At 42.9% G+C, this 21,340-nt stretch overlaps 1 protein-coding gene across 1 annotated transcript in view; it reads left to right on the top strand.

Annotated features, from left to right (window-relative positions):
- CYB5A (cytochrome b5 type A) overlaps positions 1–20,399 on the top strand; it is a 35,269-nt gene extending 14,870 nt beyond the window's left edge. Inside the window, exons 2-5 of the mRNA XM_069730971.1 lie at positions 10,604–10,732; positions 12,637–12,666; positions 18,062–18,096; positions 19,902–20,399. Of these exons, the coding sequence (XP_069587072.1) occupies positions 10,604–10,732; positions 12,637–12,666; positions 18,062–18,096; positions 19,902–19,983 (276 nt within the window). The 3' untranslated portion in view covers positions 19,984–20,399. The remainder of the gene's footprint in view (positions 1–10,603; positions 10,733–12,636; positions 12,667–18,061; positions 18,097–19,901) is intronic.
- The last annotated feature ends 941 nt before the right edge of the window (positions 20,400–21,340 follow it).

The following is a 21,340-nucleotide window of genomic DNA, read 5'->3' on the forward strand; positions in this document are numbered from 1 at the left end:
ACTTAACAACGATATCGCTAGCGATCCGTGACGTTGCAGCGTCCTGGCTAGCGATATCGTTGTGTTTGACACGCAGCAGCGATCAGGATCCTGCTGTGACATCGTTGGTCGGAGCAGAAAGTCCAGAACTTTATTTTGTCGCTGGATCTCCCGCAGACATCGCTGAATCGGCGTGTGTGACGCCGATTCAGCGATGTCTTCACTGGTAACCAGGGTAAACATCGGGTTACTAAGCACAGGGCCGCGCTTAGTAACCCGATGTTTACCCCGGTTACCAGCATAAACGTAAAAAAAAAAAAAAAACATTACATACTTACATTCTGGTGTCTGTCCTCCGGCGCTCTGCTTCTCTGCACTAGCGCCAGCCGGCCGTAAAGCAGAGCACAGCGGTGACGTCACCGCTGTGCTTTCCGGCCGGCGCTTACACAGTGCAGAGAAGCAGAGCGCCGGAGGACAGACACTGGAATGTAAGTATGTAGTGTTTTTTTTTTTTTTTTTTTTTGTTTACGCTGGTAACCAGAGTAAACATCGGGTTACTAAGCGCGGCCCTGCGCTTAGTAACTCGCTGTTTACCCTGGTTATCAGGGGACTTCGCATAGTTGGTCGCTGGAGAGCTGTCTGTGTGACAGCTCTCCAGCGACCACACAGCGACGCTGCAGCGATCGGGACCGTTGTCTAGATCGCTGCAGCGTCGCTAAATGTGACGGTACCTTTAGTTTTACATAGAATAAATAAGATGGTCTGACCACACATCGAGAATATATTCAAACATATTAACACCGATGTCCCTTCATTAATGTCGCATGTAAGTGTTCACCATTTCTACTTTTGAATTCCAGATACTCTTATATCTTTCACAAGTAGAGTCAAAGTCCTGTCCTGAATTGTACTTCAGTACAACGTTTAATGTCCACTGTGGCTAAAGGACAGCACAATCTCTGCCTGACTTTGTCACTGTCGTAAGGCAAGGCCAGTCATTGCGTTTTAACTTCAAGGGTAAAACAATATACCGTAGCTTATAATATACTGTACTAGGCTGTTATACTGGCCTCATGCAAAGGTTTTGAATCGCTCCTTAGTTCAATAACTAGCACAGACAAAAGCAAAAAATATTAACACAATTAACAAGTGCAGGAACTGGAGAGTAACCTAAAAATATTTTACATATAATTCACATCTACTAAGATATACAAAGATACCTTTTGTGAGCCAGGACGAAAATAAATCAAGCCTGGCAAAAGGTATTACCGTATGTATAAAACATGCTGCATACAAAAATGTTATCAACTAATTCGGCATATGTTGATCAACAACATTGAGGCAGAGAAAAAGACCAAAACAAAACCAAAACCCAGACAAGGAGATCGACAAATTACATCAAATCAAGATACTAATTAATGTCTAAAGGTACCTTCACACTAAACGATATCGCTAGCGATCCGTGACGTTGCAGCGTCCTCGCTAGCGATATCGTTCAGTTTGACACGCAGCAGCGATCAGAATCCTGCTGTGATGTCGTTGGTCGGGGCTAGAGGGCCAGCACTTTCTTTGGTCGCTGGCTCTCCCGCTGACATCGCTGAATCGGCATGTGTGACACAGATTCAGCGATGTCTTCGCTGGTAACCAGGGTAAACATCGGGTTACTAAGCGCAGGGCCGCGCTTAGTAACCCGATGTTTACCCTGGTTACCATCCTAAAATTAAAAAAAACAAACGCTTCATACTTGCCTTCGGCTGTCTGTCCCTCGGCGCTGTGCTTTCCTGCACTCACTGTGAGCACAGCGGCCGGAAAGCAGAGTGGTGACGTCACCGCTGTGCTTTCCGGCCGCTGTGCTCACAGCCAGTACAGAGAAGCACAGCGCCGGGGACAGACAGGGGAAGGTAAGTATGAAGCGTTTGTTTTTTTTTACTTTTAGGATGGTATCCAGGGTAAACATCGGGTTACTAAGCGCGGCCCTGCGCTTAGTAACCCGATGTTTACCCTGGTTACCGGCATCGTTGGTCGCTGGAGAGCGGTCTGTGTGACAGCTCTCCAGCGACCAAACAGCGACGCTGCAGCGATCCGGATCGTTGTCTGGATCGCTGCAGCGTCGTTTAGTGTGAAGGTACCTTAAGCATAAATGGAGGCTCACCCAGCAAACCTAATGAGCGTTTCGCTTACCGCTTTATCAGGAGGTGTATCTGTTTTTAACTGAAACCATTTGTCTTTAATGTTTATGGATAAAATTTGATACTTTTCTTTTCTGACACTTGTCTATTTGCTGGTATGTACAATAAATGTCACAGTACACAGTATTGTTGTGCCCTCAAGTAGGTTTTAAGATGGGCCTTCTGAGCTCAGAGTAAGAATATCACCAATACTATCATCACTAATAAAATAATCTCTAAATCTATATTTATTAAGATGATAACACAATAGTGAGTAAGCTATCTTATAAATGAACACGCACTCCTTACAAGTTGTTGCCAGTCTGCTTCAAAAAAAAATTTCTGGGAATGCTTAGGGGCACCTAGAGATGCATCTACCATGAGGGACAATGAGCATCATGTCTCAAACTGTGTTCTGCATGGTCTCATAGGGCGCTGTTGTGACAAGCTAACTCTGTAGCTGCTGACATTGGTGGCTTGTAGAAGCTGCACGTTACAAGATGCTACAGCCCTAAATTGCCCCTCAGGATCTTTAGCAGTATGTTACTCCAACCCTCCATCCCAAGGCAGACTTGGTCGCAGCCTGGGAGTATGATGTTACACCACTGGGCATGCCAGTAAATTTTTTTTTTTATTCAAGTTGCTAGATTTTGAGATGGGACGTTGATCCTGAGAACCGCTGCGTGGTTCTTATCTGCGGTTAAGCTACCACCGGTCAGACCGCAAAATTGAGTGTTTCTGTGCTGGCGCCAAACACCTCAAATCGCCGCATGCGGACACATCCGCATGCAACGCATGTCCCTGCGAACCCAATGTCAAAGATAGGTACGTAGGGCGACGCAGTAGGCGGAGCCTGTGCGGAGCTTCACAGAGGAAGTACGCTGCTATACGCAGCGCACAGCAACGCAAGTGTGAAACCAGCCTTAAATGTGTGATAGGGGCTTGGGCCTGTGATCACACCTGACAGATTTGGCTCAGAGATGTTTTTTTCTTTTAGAACCGGAGCCTGACAGCATGCAAATGATTAATGTAAGCAAATAGCTTTTTAAATGTGTTAAAGTTTTTACATTCTGCAAAGGCTTGACTTTTCTGCTCTCGTGAAACCTTTGCTCTGTGGCACACTTATCTCTGCAGTTCAAGGGTGAAGCGGAGCTCGTGGGCATACGTGTGAACGTTGCCTAATCCACCTTGTATACTCATTTATTTATTTTCTTTCTTGGCTTACACTTTTGCTTAGTCATGTTGCCTGGCCGCGGAGCACGTAGAATCTGTAGTGCAGTCTACAGGGTAGATATGTTCTCAGCTAGCTTTTTAAATAGGGAATGTCGTAGAAGATAATGGTCTCTTGTGTGCATTGATAAGAATATGTTCAATATTGAAGTTTTCACCCTGAGTACATCTGGTCCTGGGCTGTTAGTTTCCACCCTTCATTGTGGTTCTACCTTAATGCAGCTCAGATTTTATTACAGGATTACCTCTTGGATTGTTTTGCAATCACTACAGCTCTTTATTCCAGTGTATCGTTAATCTGGATTTACAAAAGTTCTCGAGTTCCTATTCATTATTCCTTTTTATTTTTGCACAAACTTTGACACGATTACTCATTCTTTTTGGTTTGCTTGGTCATACCTTAAAGTTTTCCAAATAACCACTGCAAAAAAAAAAAATCCTTATCCAGTTCTTTGAGTAGCTGCTCACTTAGGCTACTTTCACACTACTTTCACACATCAGGTTTGAGAGAGAGATGATTTCTTTAAAAAAAAAAAAAAAAAACTGAATCGGTCGCCGGATTCCATAATTTCACCTCATGTTTCATCCGTTTTTCGCCGTACAGAAAAAACGCTCCTATGTACGTTTTCTCCGGCCGCCGGAAAACTAATTTTCGACGGATCCAGCAAAAAACGGACGAAACATGAGGCCATCCGTCGCAATCCAGCACTAATACAAGTCTATGAAAAAAAACATCCGGCAGCAACTTTGCTGCCGGATCCGTTGTTTTTTTGTTTTTGTTTTGTTTTTTCAAAATTCGCCGGATTGTGCCTGATGGCAAAAACCTGTGTGAGAGTAGCCTTGTTCAGAAACCATGATAAATTGAGTGACCACCAACATCTTTCCCTCGGCTGCATTCCCACTATGTGCTCTTGAGGTTGCAGAATCTGCACAGAATATTCGGTGTGGCCACAAGAGAAAGTTTATGCAGAGTGGAAAAAAAAGCACAGTGGTATGAGATTGCAAAAAATCTCATCTAGAAAAAAAAAGAAATGGATCCAGCACCTGTGTTAAAATCCCAGGCTTTAGTTTATGTATCAGGGTAAAGTTCACACTTGACATGGATTGTATATCATATCCGAGGAGACAGAAATTCAAAAACAGGGGAGATGTGATTCAAAGCGATGTTTCTTAATCATAACCTTACTTCAACTTTCTCCAGGTAACCACACCTCTACACACTTTTGATTAATCCAATTATAAGGTGCAGCACCTGTGATGTAGGTGGAGAAGAAAAACACACAAATCATGATGCAATCACATATCTACTAAAAGCATAGAGAGAAATGATAATCTAATACCCATATTAATAGTGTAGGATCAATCTGATCTTTTATTTAAACCTGTAGGGTAAGAAGTGTTCAACATTAGAATCCAAAAATCTTCAGGGTTCAGTAAAAGTAAAGCCCTCCTGCGATCTCCCCCTCTAGTAGAGAGTTTAACCAAAGAAGTCAAAGTTTTTTAAACTCCCACTATGTTCCTTCAGAAAGTGTTTTGAGACATTAGAGGGGTTAATTGCCTCCGAGTTCGTGGAGTCAGCTATATGATTGTTAATTCTGTCTTAATTTGCAAGTAGTACAGCGGACATGCCTAACATTACAGTCTGTGCATTGCATACAGTGTATTATAAATCTACTATTTACGAATTGTCTAATATAGTGTATCTTATTTAATGTAGTTAGATTTATAGCTTCAGTTTGTTTGCAAGGAATGCATTTATCGATGCCGCGTTTATGAAGGCCTCATCTACTTTGCTAGAACTGTAAGTTGCAGCCTAAAAAAACCACCAAAAGTTCATCTTGGGAAGGTTTTACTGCATGTGGCTGACACCCACTCGCAGGGGAAGGCCCCCCCTTGTGTTGTTACAAACTTACACAGTAATTAAAGCCGCATGTGAATGTTGGCCACGTGCGGTAGCTGCACTGTGCGGTCCCAGCATTTAATAAAAAGCTAGGGTGGGGCAATCCAACGATGTGTTCACTTGTAACCAGGATAAATATCGGGTTACTAAGTGCAGGGCCGCGCTTAGTAACCAGATATTTACCCTGGTTACCATTGTAAAAGTAAAAAAAAAAAAAAAAAACACTACATACTCACATTCCGATGTCTGTCACGTCCCCCGCCGTCAGCTTCCCTGCACTGACTGTCAGCGCCGGCCGTAAAGCAGAGCACATGGATAAGTCCATAAAAGTTACATTTTGTAAATTACCTTGAAAAAAAAGAAAATTAATGCTATATTTTTAAACTTCCTAAAATGCTAACAAAATAAATGAACACTTTATAAATGGTGCTGGTGTAAAGCGGACATTTGGGAAATGTTATTTATTAATGTTTTGCTATGATATGACAATCTGGATTAAAGGGATAATCATTCAAAGTTTGAATGATTCTCAAATCATTTTTCTCAAATTTCAGTTTTTTTTTTTTTTTTAGAAATAAACACAAAACATATCAACCTAAATTTACCATTATCATAAAGTATAATGTGTCATGAAAACAGTCTCAAAATCACTGGGATTTGTTGAAGCGTTCCAGAGTTATTACCACATAAATTGACACTGGTCAGATTTCAAAAATTTGGCTCAGTCACTAAGGGGTTAAAACGTTACTCGCCTTGCAAAGTACGTATAAGGCTAGAGTCACACTAGCAATTTAAAAATTCTTGTGATTTTGATGCGCGAGAGTCAGGCGTTTATCATGCAAGTACAATCTTTTTTTTTTTTTTTTTTTTTTTCTTCACACCTAGCATCTGATTTGCATCCGAATGCAGTTTGATTGCAATCCAACTGCAATGCGATTTTTAACATGAGCTTTTACATAGAGAAATTCTCGAAGGGTATGGTTCCACGTTCAGGAAACGCTGCGTGTTTGACGCTGTGTTGAGTCGCAGCATCAAACACGCAGCGTCCATATGTTACAGCATAGTGAAGGGGATTTAATGAAATCCCGTCTCCACTATGCGTGGTAACACGCATCCGGCGGCCCTGCGACTCCGGACATGCGGCATGTCTTTTTAGATCGCAGCATGTCCGTTTACCTTGCGGCGATGCTGCGCCGCTGCAAGGTAAAACACAGGGCCCTATGTGTGGGGTGCGATGATTACGGATGTGTGCAATGAACACATCCTGCATCATCGCATCTACGAAGGGGGCGGTGCTTTGGGTGGAGCGAGTTTTCCGCTCCGTCCAAAGCGCCGGCCATCCTGAACGTGGACACGGACCCAAAGTCATTTACACATCGTTTTCAAAGGAAATATTCTTCAAAGCATATAGATAGAATAAAAGCCAGCAATTCAGCAGCTGCAAACTGTAAAATTGCAGCAGGAGCCGACAGGATAGAATTAGATGGATTACATACAGTAAATACACATAGAATAGGTAGATGTATAGATGCCAGTGACCTATACAATTAGTGCAGTGTGTGTGCAGCTTACTGTACATGTATTTAATGAATAAAAGATTATTTTTCTGAAAAAAAAAATGGCATGGGCTTCCGCGTAGTTTTAACCAGCAGAGGGAAAGCTGACCGCTGGGGCAGATGTTTATAGCCAGGGAAGGGGGTAATACCCATGGAGCTTCCCTGGCTATTAATATCAGCTCACAACTATATACTTAGCCTTTACTAGCTATTAAAATGGGGGTCCCTTTAAAGAAAAAAATTACATGGAGGTCCCCCTACAATTGATAACCAGCAAAGGCTATGCACACAGCTGCGGGCTGATATTAATACCCAGGAAGGGGCCATGAATACCGGTGGTTTCCCCCCCCCCCCCCTAAAAACATCAGCTCTCAGCCGCCCCAGAAAAGGCACATCTCTAAGAAATATAGGGGAGGCTCTCCTCCACTCAATACTATACCCGCTGGTCCCCTGGCATCAGTATTTGGCTTGGGATGTCACGTTGGTCCTGCAGCCTTCATATTCTGTCTGAATAGGAAGAAGTCTATTTGGAAAATTGAAGGCTGTTGATGGGTTGAAACTGTAATGTGATGCCCCTGCTTGATGTTGTTGCTAGGAATCTGCCATGGGCACACAGTACTGAGTGCAGAGGAATAGTATAAGGTTGGTTTCTTTTTTGTTTTTTGATTATTTTTTTTTCAACATCACCTTTTTACTCAGTTAACTTTTAAAATCGGTAAAATTAAAACAAAGAAATAATGTAAATCCTACAAAATGATTAGAATACATTGTATAATTTTATATTTTTCAACTGCCATCTATTATGCAATTTCCAAAAGTCTTTGTGTCTAGAAAAAAAAAAAAAGCTGCAGCCTGTATGTCCATGTGACGAAAAAACAGTGGTTACATAATATATATCCACTGTGCATGGCTATGCCTGCATCGGTGGAGGCGTTTTGGCTCTAGTTGGCAGCATCGGTTGAGGCGTTTAGCTCTAGTTAGCGGCATCGGTGAAGACATTTTGGCTCTAGTTGGTGGCATTGGTGTAGGCGTTTGGCTCTAGTTGGTGGCATTGGTGTAGGCGTTTGGCTCTAGTTGGTGGCATTGGTGTAGGCGTTTGGCTCTAGTTGGTGGCATTGGTGTAGGCTTTTGGCTCTAGTTGGTGGCATTGGTGGAGGCGTTTGGCTCTAGTTGGCATTGGTGGAGGCGTTTGGCTCTAGTTGGCATTGGTGGAGGTGTTTTGGCTCTAGTTGGCAGCATTGGTGGAGGCTTTTGGCTCTAGTTGGCGGCATTGGTGGAGGCATTTGGCTCTAGTTGGTGGCATTGGTGGAGGCGTTGGCATCTTTTGCATATTTATGCAACATAAATCCAAAATAAAAAAACAGCGTAAATGATTGTGCCGCGCACAGTAATATACAGATACAGTGGATAGACCATCTTATGTACATAACATGACATTGACGGGAAAGGACGGTCATGTTTACTTTGACATTTTCTTTTATTGCGGAATCACCTTCAAATAGATAATACAAATTAGAGAGGTATGTAATTTCATATTTTGTGCGTTTCGCAGATGCTAATAAGCAGCTAACTCATTTACGATCTGACATGGAAATATGCAGAAGAAAATGGCTGCGAGAACGCCCAACATACATGCTGTTGTTGACTAACTAAAAACAAAGCCATCATCTACCACTATGTGGGTTCAAGCTGTTCAGGAACCGTGAGCGAACAAAGCCATTTATAATTGTAGGAAACATATACAGTGCATTGAATGGAGCCGCTTGAGCAGAACAATCTGAACGTTACATTTTCTTGGATGTCGCGCATCATTTTCCTGCAGACAGTAATTTGTACTTGAGGTCAGACGCCACAGATGGCCGCAGACAGAAGGATCCAATTAATGACAATCGCCTATGATAATTATTACATCTATGTGACTAAAACTGTCCAAAGTGTGTTGTACTTGACTAAAGCAACATACTGCGTTAAATCCTGCCACAAAGGCTGCCATAGTTGTTTATAACGAAAAAACCTAAACTGGTACCTTTTTTATGTTGGGTGCATTGTTTTCCCGCCCTGGGTTTTGTGAAATATGCCTTTGTGTTCTTTTAAACCATGTCAGACTTAAAGACAAATGTCCTTATGATACAGCAAAAAAAGAGAAAAGACTAGACTAATGATGGTATGCACACCCGAAAATTATAAGGAATCAGAAAACTTTTATTATAACACCTCAAAAAAGACATATAGATAAAACTATTTAAAAGGGCCTAAAATATAGGACCGATAAGCGACACCCCTATATATCACAAATATAATATAGTACAACCAAAGAAACGTAATTATAAGCAAATATGCATAATAGGCTGTACAGATATGAATAACAAAATGTCTCTTGCTCATAGATTAAATAAGTCAAGTCTCCTAGAATTGAACCAAAACAAAGAGAATGTCATGACACACAATGTGCTGCAAACATATACACACATAATTGGAACCCTATAAAATGGGCATAACTATAATAGGTGTTATGTAAGCATGCTCAATGCCTAGAAAGCCTGAATACCAATGTTCATATCACAATATGATGCTTGAATGTAGGCACAGACCCCACAATGATATATATGGCTATACAGCAAATAACAGTATTGTCTGAGCATGCTAGGTACCTGGAAAGCCTTAGTCCCAATGTGCACATAACAATATTAGGCTGACACATAAGTATAAACCCCACAAGGATGTGTGTACAAATACCTATGTGGACCTGGTCCAACAAAAATAGGCAGCAACTGATAACAAATAACGTGCCATAGCGCCTGGAGACAGCAAGGTGGGGAAAAAATAAGCCCACTCTAGGTAGATAAACACCACTAAAGCTGCGGAGGAGTGCAGCGGATTGAGGCACCCAGGAGAGACAAGAGACAAGGATAAGGGGTGAGGCAAGATCCCCACGCGTATCGCTGCAACAGCAGCTTCGTCAGGGGAAGTGAGGTCATCAGTATTTTCTGAGGTGAATATAAAGGTATCACTGATTAGATAAATATGATCTGGTGTGTAGCAGAGACCGTAGACGCCCATCCCAGCCGCCCTGGAAGGTGCAACAATGTGGCTATAGCCAGAAGAGTTGCCGTTGTCATAGTGCACATGCGCAACGGCAACCCTAGGGGGAGCAAACCGCGCACGCGCCAGACAGGGTTCCCAGTAGCAGAGCGCCATATAGAAAAAAGTGCAGGGGAGATTCTCTATTCACACGGCATGAATGCCGATAAGCTGCGGGGGGCATATGATGTATGAGTGCCAAAGCAAGTAAACAAAGGACCACAGAGATATTATGTTATTAGCAAAATACGTCTAGCAAAAGACCCCCAAGGGGAGGGAGAAGGCCCGCCTGGGTAGAAACATAATAAACCTTTGCAATGTGGCTCATTTTATGGAAGGTATATTTCAAATAAAATTAAAATTAAATTCCCAAATGGTAAAGGAGTGGCCGAAATTGTTAGCCTTTATATATGAACCCCGCTAATCATGGATAAACGGACAGCGGAGTTCATTAGTGTGGCACATGAGAAAAAGAGAAAGGAAAAAAAAATTATGATTTATATAATTTTCGGGTGTGCATACCATCATTAGTCTAGTCTTCTCTTTTTTTGCTGTATCTAGTTTGCCCTACAGACTAGGTTTTGCACCCTGTATCATTATTAGTATAGGGGTTCACCCCTTTTATATATATTTACAAATTTCCTTATGATGACAAGAAAACTAAGTTAATTGTGATGTGTTGATTTCAGCATCCTGGCGGCGAAGAAGTTCTCCGAGAACAGGCTGGAGGGGATGCCACAGAGACCTTCGAAGACATTGGACACTCTACAGATGCCAGAAACATGTCGAAAGAATTTATAATAGGAGAACTCCATCCCGTGAGTGACCTTATGTTATGTTTAGGCTTTATGTGCAGCACCATACGATGATGACAGAACACAGTGAGATTCCCTCAACTATTATATTCTGTTCCTCTTACAGAGGATGTATCCTAATCAAACACACTTGGGTCTAAAGAGATGATGGTAAAGTACCAGAGGCGGAACTAGTTTCGGATGGGCCTCAGTGTGAAATTTGGATTTGGGCCCCCACCTAAATGTTGGTCTGATGTATTATCCCTTGTAGTGCTCTAAATCCTATAAAGAAATGTGTCCCCTCCCCCTGTATAAAGTCCCCCAATTTGTATTAATTTAACCCATCGTGGGCTCCTTCCTGCTAAAAATGTTCCCTATCCTGGCCCCCTTCCTGGTATAATGTCTCAGCTTAAATACACCCCCCCCCCAAAGAAAATAAATATTATTTTCAATGTTTCCTACTTCCATGACACAGTGGCTTCTTCTATAGCCAGTGCAGAGGCCAGCCGCTGACTTCGCCATGCCTGCTATGGGAGACGCATGCATGACATCACTGCTATGTGCCGCTGCTGGCGTCTGATTGGCCAGCGGCGTGTATTGCGATGCAGGGAGCTGGCGGGTTTTTGCTCCACAATACACTTCAGCTGAATCTGCGTCTTCTGATACTCATCCTCCTGAAATTTCTGCTGGTGCCGGTGGGCCCTCTGTAACTACGACCATTACGCTCCTGTCTAGTACATACTAGAATATTGACTGAAAGATTAAACAAATAAGAAATGTCGTTGTCTGGTCATGAGCCTAAAAATGATATCTGTCCATATCTACGGGCAATGATTGCTATCTTAATTGCCCCAGGGCTTGGGGCTGTGTGGCTTTTTAGCTTGTCTCCATTAGAGAGGACGTGTAATGTGTGACTAAAGTTTCTGTACGGTGCCTGTTGGTGGTCTGTGGTAGTCTGAGACGCCTCCAGGCTCCTCATCGGTTCAGGCCGCTCCTCTTTCCAACCTCTTCAGATTAGCTGCTGTGTACAGATTCTGTAACCGGCTTGGCCAAATGTCATTGTGAAGGGCAGTGCTAGAAAACAATTCTTTTTGAAGCACCACTCTCTGTTATATTTTTTTGATTTGTCACTGGAGTGGTGGCAATAATATAAGTTCCCTGCCCTTAGTGTTATACACCTGCTGCCTTCTTCTGTTACCTGTGCCACTCTGGTCATTGTTCTGCAGGCTGTGACCTGCCGGATGCCTCCAGTGTTTGTAAGTCTGAGAGCCAGAACGAGGTTCTCACAGACTTGTGTTGAGATCTTATGACAGTTACCGCTGGCTTCCGGTCAGTCAGAAGCTGTGGTCACACGATGGCAGAGCAAGACCAGAGTGGCTCCAGGAACAACCGAAGACTGCGGCTGGTAAGTATTTTACCAGAGAGTAATACCACTCTAGTGCTGAAAACCGCTGGCGCGGTGCTATAATTCCTGTAGATGTAATTTTAGTAAAGCAAAGGTGTGACGTTCTTTACCATTAAATAGTATTTGTCTGCAAACAATGTGAGGGCAGCATATTATAGCTACATGTTCTTACACCTATTAGCCAATCAGTTTGTGTCATTTGGCTATAATAAAAGGTATGCCATATGCCATTTTGTCCTTATGTATGTCAGACTGATGAAAAGCCCACCTTAACATAATGCACCTTTAACAAATTAGCCGATGCCCCACAGGACAGTCACCGAGCAACCCTAGGGCCACATGGTGTTAAACCACTTACAAATTTGTTCCAGACCCCGCTGCTTGAGAATGGTCTTCATGTCTTGTTAGAACCCTAAAGAGAGGTTATCAATAACTGATATTATGAAGTATAAATATTTTCCCATAGTATTCAGCAGAGCATTATTACATATTTTAATATGGAAGCATTTTTTTTTCCCCACAGGATGATCGATGCAAGATCCAGAAACCAACGGTGAGTGTTACGCTGTAACTGTCTGGGCTTCTGCTATGGATACTGGATCTGATGGTGATACCGTCATTCTACAGAGGCTAGGATTCTTGCTGCTTTCCCAACATAGCCCTTGCCGTTGTGTGTAGTGCTCTCTTCCACGTTAAATCCAATACTTATTTCTGTGCGCAGTGAAACAGACCAATGCACAGGTAATAGAGGGGTTGTAATATTTAGGCCATAGACCTAAATCCTGTTAATTTTGTATGTTGATGGTTCGCGGCTAAGGGGTTATTCCAGCGCTATTGTGGTCTGACCTTTAGGACCTGTACAACAGGCCGCAGAACTATTATTATTGTGCAAGTAAAAACTGTCCAGCCACCACCACTCTCTGTACAGGGAATGTTTGGTACCCCAGTCACTGGGAACCACTGAGGGTCCTGCTTACGTCGAAACCATAAAAAGCTTTTAGCTTTGCAGTTGTGATTTTCTTGTAATAACTACCAGATCTGTTACATGAAAAATGCCAGCCTCACCCGCCATTCACTTATAATGGAGTCTGCACCTTTGTCAGGGGAAAAATAGCGCAGCATGTCACTGTATTCCTCTTATCAAGTGTTACCGAATCTATAACGGAAGCTTCTAATGGCGTTTCTTATGTAGATTATTATTATTTATTTATATAGCACCATTGATTCCATAGTGCTGTACATGAGAAGGGGTTACATACAAGTTACAGATATCACTTACAGTAAACAAACTAACAATTACAGACTGATATACAGTGGGGCAAAAAAGTATTTAGTCAGTCAGCAATAGTGCAAGTTCCACCACTTAAAAAGATGAGAGGCGTCTGTAATTTACATCATAGGTAGACCTCAACTATGGGAGACAAACTGAGAAAAAAAATCCAGAAAATCACATGGTCTGTTTTTTAACATTTTATTTGCATATTATGGTGGAAAATAAGTATTTGGTCAGAAACAAAATTTCATCTCAATACTTTGTAATATATCTTTTGTTGGCAATGACAGAGGTCAAACGTTTTCTGTAAGTCTTCACAAGGTTGCCACACACTGTTGTTGGTATGTTGGCCCATTCCTCCATGCAGATCTCCTCTAGAGCAGTGATGTTGTTGGCTTTTTGCTTGGCAACACGGACTTTCAACTCCCTCCAAAGGTTTTCTATAGGGTTGATATCTGGAGACTGGCTAGGCCACTCCAGGACCTTGAAATGCTTCTTACGAAGCCACTCCTTCGTTGCCCTGGCGGTGTGCTTTGGATCATTGTCATGTTGAAAGACCCAGCCACGTTTCATCTTCAATGCCCTTGCTGATGGAAGGAGGTTTGCACTCAAAATCTCACGATACATGGCCCCATTCATTCTTTCATGTACCCGGATCAGTCGTCCTGGCCCCTTTGCAGAGAAACAGCCCCAAAGCATGATGTTTCCACCACCATGCTTTACAGTAGGTATGGTGTTTGATGGATGCAACTCAGTATTCTTTTACCTCCAAACACGACAAGTTGTGTTTCTACCAAACAGTTCCAGTTTGGTTTCATCAGACCATAGGACATTCTCCCAATACTCCTCTGGATCATCCAAATGCTCTCTAGCAAACTTCAGACGGGCCCGGACATGTACTGGCTTAAGCAGTGGGACACGTCTGGCACTGCAGGATCTGAGTCCATGGTGGCGTAGTGTGTTACTTATGGTAGGCCTTGTTACATTGGTCCCAACTCTCTGCAGTTCATTCACTAGGTCCCCCCGTGTGGTTCTAGGTTTTTTGCTCACCGTTCTTGTGATCATTCTGACCCCACGGGGTGGGATTTTGCGTGGAGCCCCAGATCGAGGGAAATTATCAGTGGTCTTGTATGTCTTCCATTTTCTAATTATTGCTCCCACTGTTGATTTCTTCACTCCAAGCTGGTTGGCTATTGCAGATTCAGTCTTCCCAGCCTGGTGCAGGGCTACAATTTTGTTTCTGGTGTCCTTTGACAGCTCTTTGGTCTTCACCATAGTGGAGTTTGGAGTCAGACTGTTTGAGGGTGTGCACAGGTGTCTTTTTATACTGATAACAAGTTTAAACAGGTGCCATTACTACAGGTAATGAGTGGAGGAAAGAGGAGACTCTTAAAGAAGAAGTTACAGGTCTGTGAGAGCCAGAAATCTTGATTGTTTGTTTCTGACCAAATACTTATTTTCCACCATAATATGCAAATAAAATGTTAAAAAAACAGACAATGTGATTTTCTGGATTTTTTTTTCTCAGTTTGTCTCCCATAGTTGAGGTCTACCTATGATGTAAATTACAGACGCCTCTCATCTTTTTAAGTGGTGGAACTTGCACTATTGCTGACTGACTAAATACTTTTTTGCCCCACTGTAGAGGGGCAAGGACCCTGCCCTTGCGGGCTTACATTCTACAGGATTATGGGGAAGGAGACAGTAGGTTGAGGGTTGCAGGAGCTCCGGTGTTGGTGAGGCGGTAGCTTCGGTAGTGATGAGGAGGCAGCGGGGTCAGTGCAGGCTGTAGGCTTTCCTGAAGAGATGGGTTTTCAGGTTCCGTCTGAAGGATCTGAATGTGGTTGATAGTCGGACGTGTTGGGGCAAAGAATTCCAGAGGATGGGGGAATTTCGGGAGAAGTCTTGGAGGCAATTGGATGAGGAGCGATTAAGTGTGGAGGAGAGAAGGAGGTCTTGGGAGGACCGGAGATTACGTGAGGGAAGATATCGGGAGATTACGGTAGTTCAGAGATATATGGAGGAGACAGGTTATTGATGGCTTTGTAGGTCAGTATTAGTAATTTGAACTGGATACTCTGAGGGAATGGGAGCCAGTGAAGAGATTTGCAGAGGGGGGAAGCGGAGGAGTAGCGAGGAGAAAGATGAATTAGTCGGGCAGCAGAGTTAAAGAAGGACTGGAGAGGTGCAAGGGTGTTAGCAGGGATGTTGCAGTAGTCAAGGCAGGAGATGATGAGGGCATGAACAAGCATTTTAGTAGATTGACGGTTGAGGAAAGGACGGATTCTGGAGATTTTTTTGAGCTGGAGGCGACAAGAGGTGGAGAGAGCTTGGATGTGCAGTTCGAAGGACAGGGCAGAGTCGAAGGTTACTCCGAGGCAGCGGACTTCCGGTACGGGGGAAAGCATGATGTCATTGATTGCGATAGATAGGTCAGGTAAGGAAGATCTATGGGATGGAGGAAAGATGATGCGTTCAGATTTGTCCACATTGAGTTTGAGGAAGTGAGAGGAGAAGGAGGATATGGCTGATAGACACTCTGGGATTCTGGACATCAGAGCGGTGACGTCTGGACCAGAGAAGTAGATCTGAGTGTCATCAGCATAGAGGTGGTACTGGAATCCATGGGACTTTATGAGTTGTCCCAGGCCAAGTTCATAGATTGAGAAGAGTAGGGGTCCTAGAACAGAGCCTTGGGGGACTCCAACAGAGAGAGGGTGGGATGAGGATGTAGTGTGGGAGTGGGAGACGCTGAATGTACGGTTGTAAAGGTACGAGGAGATCCAGGATAGGGCGAAGTCTTTGATGCCAAAGGAGGAGAGGATCTGTAGTAGGAGGCAGTGGTCAACTATGTCAAAAGCAGAGGACAGGTCTAGAAGGAGGAGTACAGAGTATTGTCCATTAGCTTTGGCGGTAAGTAGGTCGTTGGTGATTAGAACAGAGCCTAACTATCTGTTTATATCGATCTGTAAGAGAGCACAGCTGACCGCACTACTGCTCAAGAGGATAATTACGCCTGCTCACCTGCGATGGGAGTGTGGCCGCCGGATCACGAGTGCTTCAGCCGATACATGTCATAAAATCCATCCAAGAAGAAAAAAAAAGGCAGCACTCACTGATCCTTCCAAGAGAGGTAACTTTATTTGCTTATATTAAAATCTTCACAGCCGGACCCGTGGAAGCGCCAGGTGGGCGAGAAACGGCCGTCGTCAGGTTTGCCGCACTCTGAAAATCTGCACCCCCGGCCGTGAAGATTTTAATGTAAGCAAATAAAGTTACCTCTCTTGGAAGGATCGGTGAGTGCTGCCTTTTCTTTTCTTCTAACTGTTTATATGTGCCGACCAGCGACAATATAAGACCTCCGATCAGTAAACATTTACTACTCGTGCTCATGTTATAGCCTGTTCACACAGGCTGGCCAAAGTCACATTGCATTGAGCGATCTACTCTAGATTGCCATAGTTCTCGCAGTGTGAGGCCTGTATACACCAGACGATGCACAACCAAGGGCCATTATTGTTTTTTGCTGTGCAAAAGATCATTTTGCCTGATGAACGAGAATTTTGCTCGATCATCAGGTGATCGACAGCCTGTTAACACAGCAAGATAATTGAAAATAAGCGTTTTTAACAACTCCTATTGTGAAAATTCTGCTTTAGGCTATGTGCACACGTTCAGGTTTTTTCGCGGTAAAAGCGCTATAAAAATTCATTAAAAACGCATACATTATGCATCCTATCATTTAGAATGCATTCTGCATGTTTTGTGCACATGATGCGTTTTTTTCCGTGAAAAAAACGCATCGCGGTAAAAAAAAAAGCAGCATGTTCATTAATTTTGCGGATTTTCTGCGTTTTTCCCGCTACTCTATGCATTTGGGGAAAAAACACGTCAAAAAACGCATGCGGATTTCTGGCAGAAAAGTCTGGTTTTTGTCAGGAAAATTTCTGCCAGAAATCCTGACGTGTGCACAAACCTTAAAGTCATCCTGTACAGTGAGGTCCCTGGCCACCCAGCTCTGCAGGGAACTGCAGCCATCCCTATACATTTACAAGACTCTGCACAGCTGGATGAACGGAGGCGGACAACGCTACCCTGTTGTCGCATCCACTACATTCTCACCTTTGGTGGTCATCCAACTTATACAGTGATGGCGTACACTAGCAATCGGCTGTTGCTTTATAATTTTGGAAAACTCCTTTACGGGGACCTGTGACTAGGTCAAAAGTGGACAATATTGGTTTTATCTTTATCCCTGCTACTCCCCTGAATGTGTCTTGGGGGGGTTTATTTTATTTATTTATTTTTTTTCATAAATTCGCCCTTCCTTCTACAGAGATGCTCCTAGAGAATCCTAGAAGACCGTAACATTCGCTCCGAATAAAAATGTCTGTACCTCTGGAACCATATGGTGGATTACTTAGGACATCAAAAACTAGTGACCGGACCGCCTTTCACTCTAGATTTGATTCTATTAAAATAGGAATATATCCAGGCTAAGTGTGTGTGTATTTATGAATGTCGGACAGGGTAAACCATAAACCCCCAACCCCTATTTTTATATCCTATGAATGTTTTCGAAGCCATTTCTGCTAATAAAAATGTATGTTGAAACCCACATTTATTGCAAGTTTTTATTATTGAACATTGAATCATTTGTTTTTTGTTTTTTCAGGAAACTCTTATTACCACTTCTGAATCTGACTCGAGGTATTTCCGCTTTTACCATAAACTTGGGTTCTCCATGTGTCAGTGGCTGATAGTCTTCTCACTGGTGGTTTAGTTGCCTGCAGTTTACAGTTCATCTTTGCCGTATGGTATCACCTCTCCATGCTTTCCGGTGTTTGTCATCTAAGTAATAAAGTAAAAGAATACAATCTGAATGAGAAGAGTTGTAGTGTAAAGCATTTGTGATGGATAAGATAATGGGGGGGATTTCAGGAAACCTAAACATGCTCTCTGTCGTGCATCATTTTCGGGTGTCCATCTCCAGTAGGCGTACACTCCTGAAATGATGCACATCAGAGGGCACTTTCTCTGTCGGCATCATTATAGTCTATTGCCCCGTTGACAAATCCCGTTTTTTGTGCGGGGGTTCGGATGGGATTCGCTAACGTGGAGAAAAGCGCAATGTGAAAACACCATAAATGTCTGTAGCATTTATTTTATCTCTTGGAAAAATGAAAGAATAGCTTTTTACCATTTTAATGTGATTAACATAAACGTACAGGCACATGTTCATTATTTCTCCTAGAGTTATGTAACGTAAAGTTGTTTTTACGCTAGTCCCTTAAATGTAGGTTTCCAAGGTCATCTGTAAGGTAGTCCTTAATACAACAGAAACCGGATTAGATCTCGGAGACGAGGCCTTATTTTTGGGCTGAATCTCAACCTGATGGCTTTTGGCTGGGTTTCCTGCTCTGACCTCCTCCATTTGCTTTGCACATAGTGTAAATATTGAGCGCTGCCTTCCAGATCATTCTTTCTGCTTTCAGGCCTGAATAGGAGACAAAGTACATAAAATGGAGAGAGGTTTTAGTATTATGTCCCTGTAGAGGGCAGGTGGAGAAAGTCTGCTGGGTAATGCAGCACATGGCTGCAGGCCGGTCAGAGAGAGGCTTTCTTTTCACAACTTCTCCTGTACAGTGGAGGAAATGTAGCCAATATGTTACTGCCTGCCATCTTGAAGGACTATAATGTATAGAGAAGCCCTAGTAGATTAATTATCCTAATTGTGAAACTTGCTTGGTTTTCCTTTACACAAAGTACAAACAAAATGGTCTTTTCACCCTACTGTTTAAAATCATATAACCAAGTGTGACGTATCACTGCAGAAAGGAAATGTGTGTAGCAGATTGAATAGACTTTAATGTAGTGATGCTGAGTATAGCCTATTTTCTGTCATTTGGAGGTGGTGTTATATAATGGTACAACATAGTCGTAAGGTTTTTTAAATAAAAATTTTGCATAGATGGCACGCGCGTGCACAGAACGTATGTACATAAGTGTGTGTCTGCACATACATACACATACCAATTTACAGTGACATACGTTTAGGAGGACATAGGCTATGTGCACACGTTGCGGTTTTTACTGCGGATCCGCAGCGTTTTTGACGCTGCGGATCCGCAGCAGTTTTCCATGTGGTGTACAGTACCATGTAAGCCTATGGAAAACGCAAACCGCTGTGCACATGCTGCGGAAAAAAACGCGCGGAAACGCAGCGGTTTATTTTCTGCAGCATGTCAATTCTTTGTGCGGAATCCGCAGCGGTTTTCCATCTGCTCCAATAGAAAACTGCAGATGGAAAACCGCAGCAGAATCCGCATTAAAAACCGCGGTAAATCCGCAGTAAAAACCACAGCGGTTTTTCACTGCGGATTTTGCAAATCCGCTGCGGAAAATTCCGCAATGGAATCCGCAACGTGTGCACATAGCCATATACCTTGCTTAACTGTGTAGGACTCCGTATAATAAACTGCTCACATTAACCTTCTCCCATTTTCCGCTTCTAGCTTGTGGAGTAACTGGATTATCCCAGCAATATCCGCTGTCATTGTTGCCTTGATGTATCGTTTTTATATGGCAGAAGAGTAAAACTCGTCCACAGAATTTCCAGAACAGTTTCCGGTCCAGACCCAAAAGTCGAGCATCATTTTAAGATGGCCTATTATGTTTCTGATCTGTGTTTGTATGAAGTCAGACCTCGAACCCTTTAAAGATATTTTATATTTAGTTTTTAAATGGATACCTACAGTCTGGCCATGTACTGAAATGTGGATGGACTCGTGAATGGTGATGGAAACTGAATTTGTGGTTACAAATACAGTGTACGTAATGGTTTCCTTGTTTCCTTCCCCCTTAAAATTTTTGGACATGATCATCAACAATCAGAAAAATCCTTTAGTGGGAAATGATAGATCGGAGCAAACAATTTTACATTTCATGCCTGTTCGATGGTTACTGTACCTATTCGAAAACATCCAATAAATATAAATCTGAAGTCTCAGAAATTTTGCTAAACCTAATAATGTTCAGTAAATCCTAACCCGATGTAGTTTAAAGAATGTTTCTGACATCTGCCCCCTTCCATAATGTGTTCAGCGGGGTATGGTGCCTATCTAAAGACCACTTGACTTCCTCTGGTTACCCACCATCTGAGTACAAGTTACTCCACAAGAGGTTGTGTTGGCATTCTAAGATTCCCCAGCTTTGTGCTACAGACAAGATCAGGCCCTTACTTGGATTCCATGGATCATAGGGAGTATGCTTAGGCTGCCTTCACACATCAGTTTTTTGCATTCAGTTCGCAATCCGTCGAATTTTGAAAAAAAACGGATCCAGCAACTGATGCCGCCGGATAAGTTTTTTTTCTCATAGACTTTTATTAGCGACGGATGGCCTCACATTTCATCCATCGTTCGCCGGATCCGTCGAAAACTGTCGGTCCGGCAGCCGAAGTAACGTGGTTTTTTTTTATGTCTGTCGAAAAAAAAGGACAGCGATGGGTCCGGCGTTTGCTAGAATGGAAGCCTATGGCGCCGGATCCGTCAAATGACAGATTCCGGTTTTTTAAACTGACAATGCTCCGATTTTTTTCTTAGGATCCATTTAGCCAGATCAACTAGTCGGATCAAGAGAAATAACTGATCCGTTGCATGAGTTTTTCACAATCTGCGACAGATTTTTTTTTTTTTTTTTTTTAAATTTGACGGATTGCGACTGATGACAAAAAACTGATGGGTGAAAGCAGCCTTAGAGATGGGGAATCCAATTGTGTTATTGGAGTTATGTTATAAAGGAGTTGTCCAGGACTGCAATATTATTCACCTATAAATCACTACTATCAGATTGGTGGTCCAAGACCTCACCAAGCGGCTGTGGGCAGAGCCTGGGGATCCTGAATGTCAAGTGTCCACACACTGTGTATTGGCCGTTTTCCATTACTGCATCG

Source organism: Ranitomeya imitator, chromosome 6 (assembly GCF_032444005.1).
Source record: "Ranitomeya imitator isolate aRanImi1 chromosome 6, aRanImi1.pri, whole genome shotgun sequence".
In the NCBI taxonomy this organism is placed as follows: Eukaryota; Metazoa; Chordata; class Amphibia; order Anura; family Dendrobatidae; genus Ranitomeya; species Ranitomeya imitator.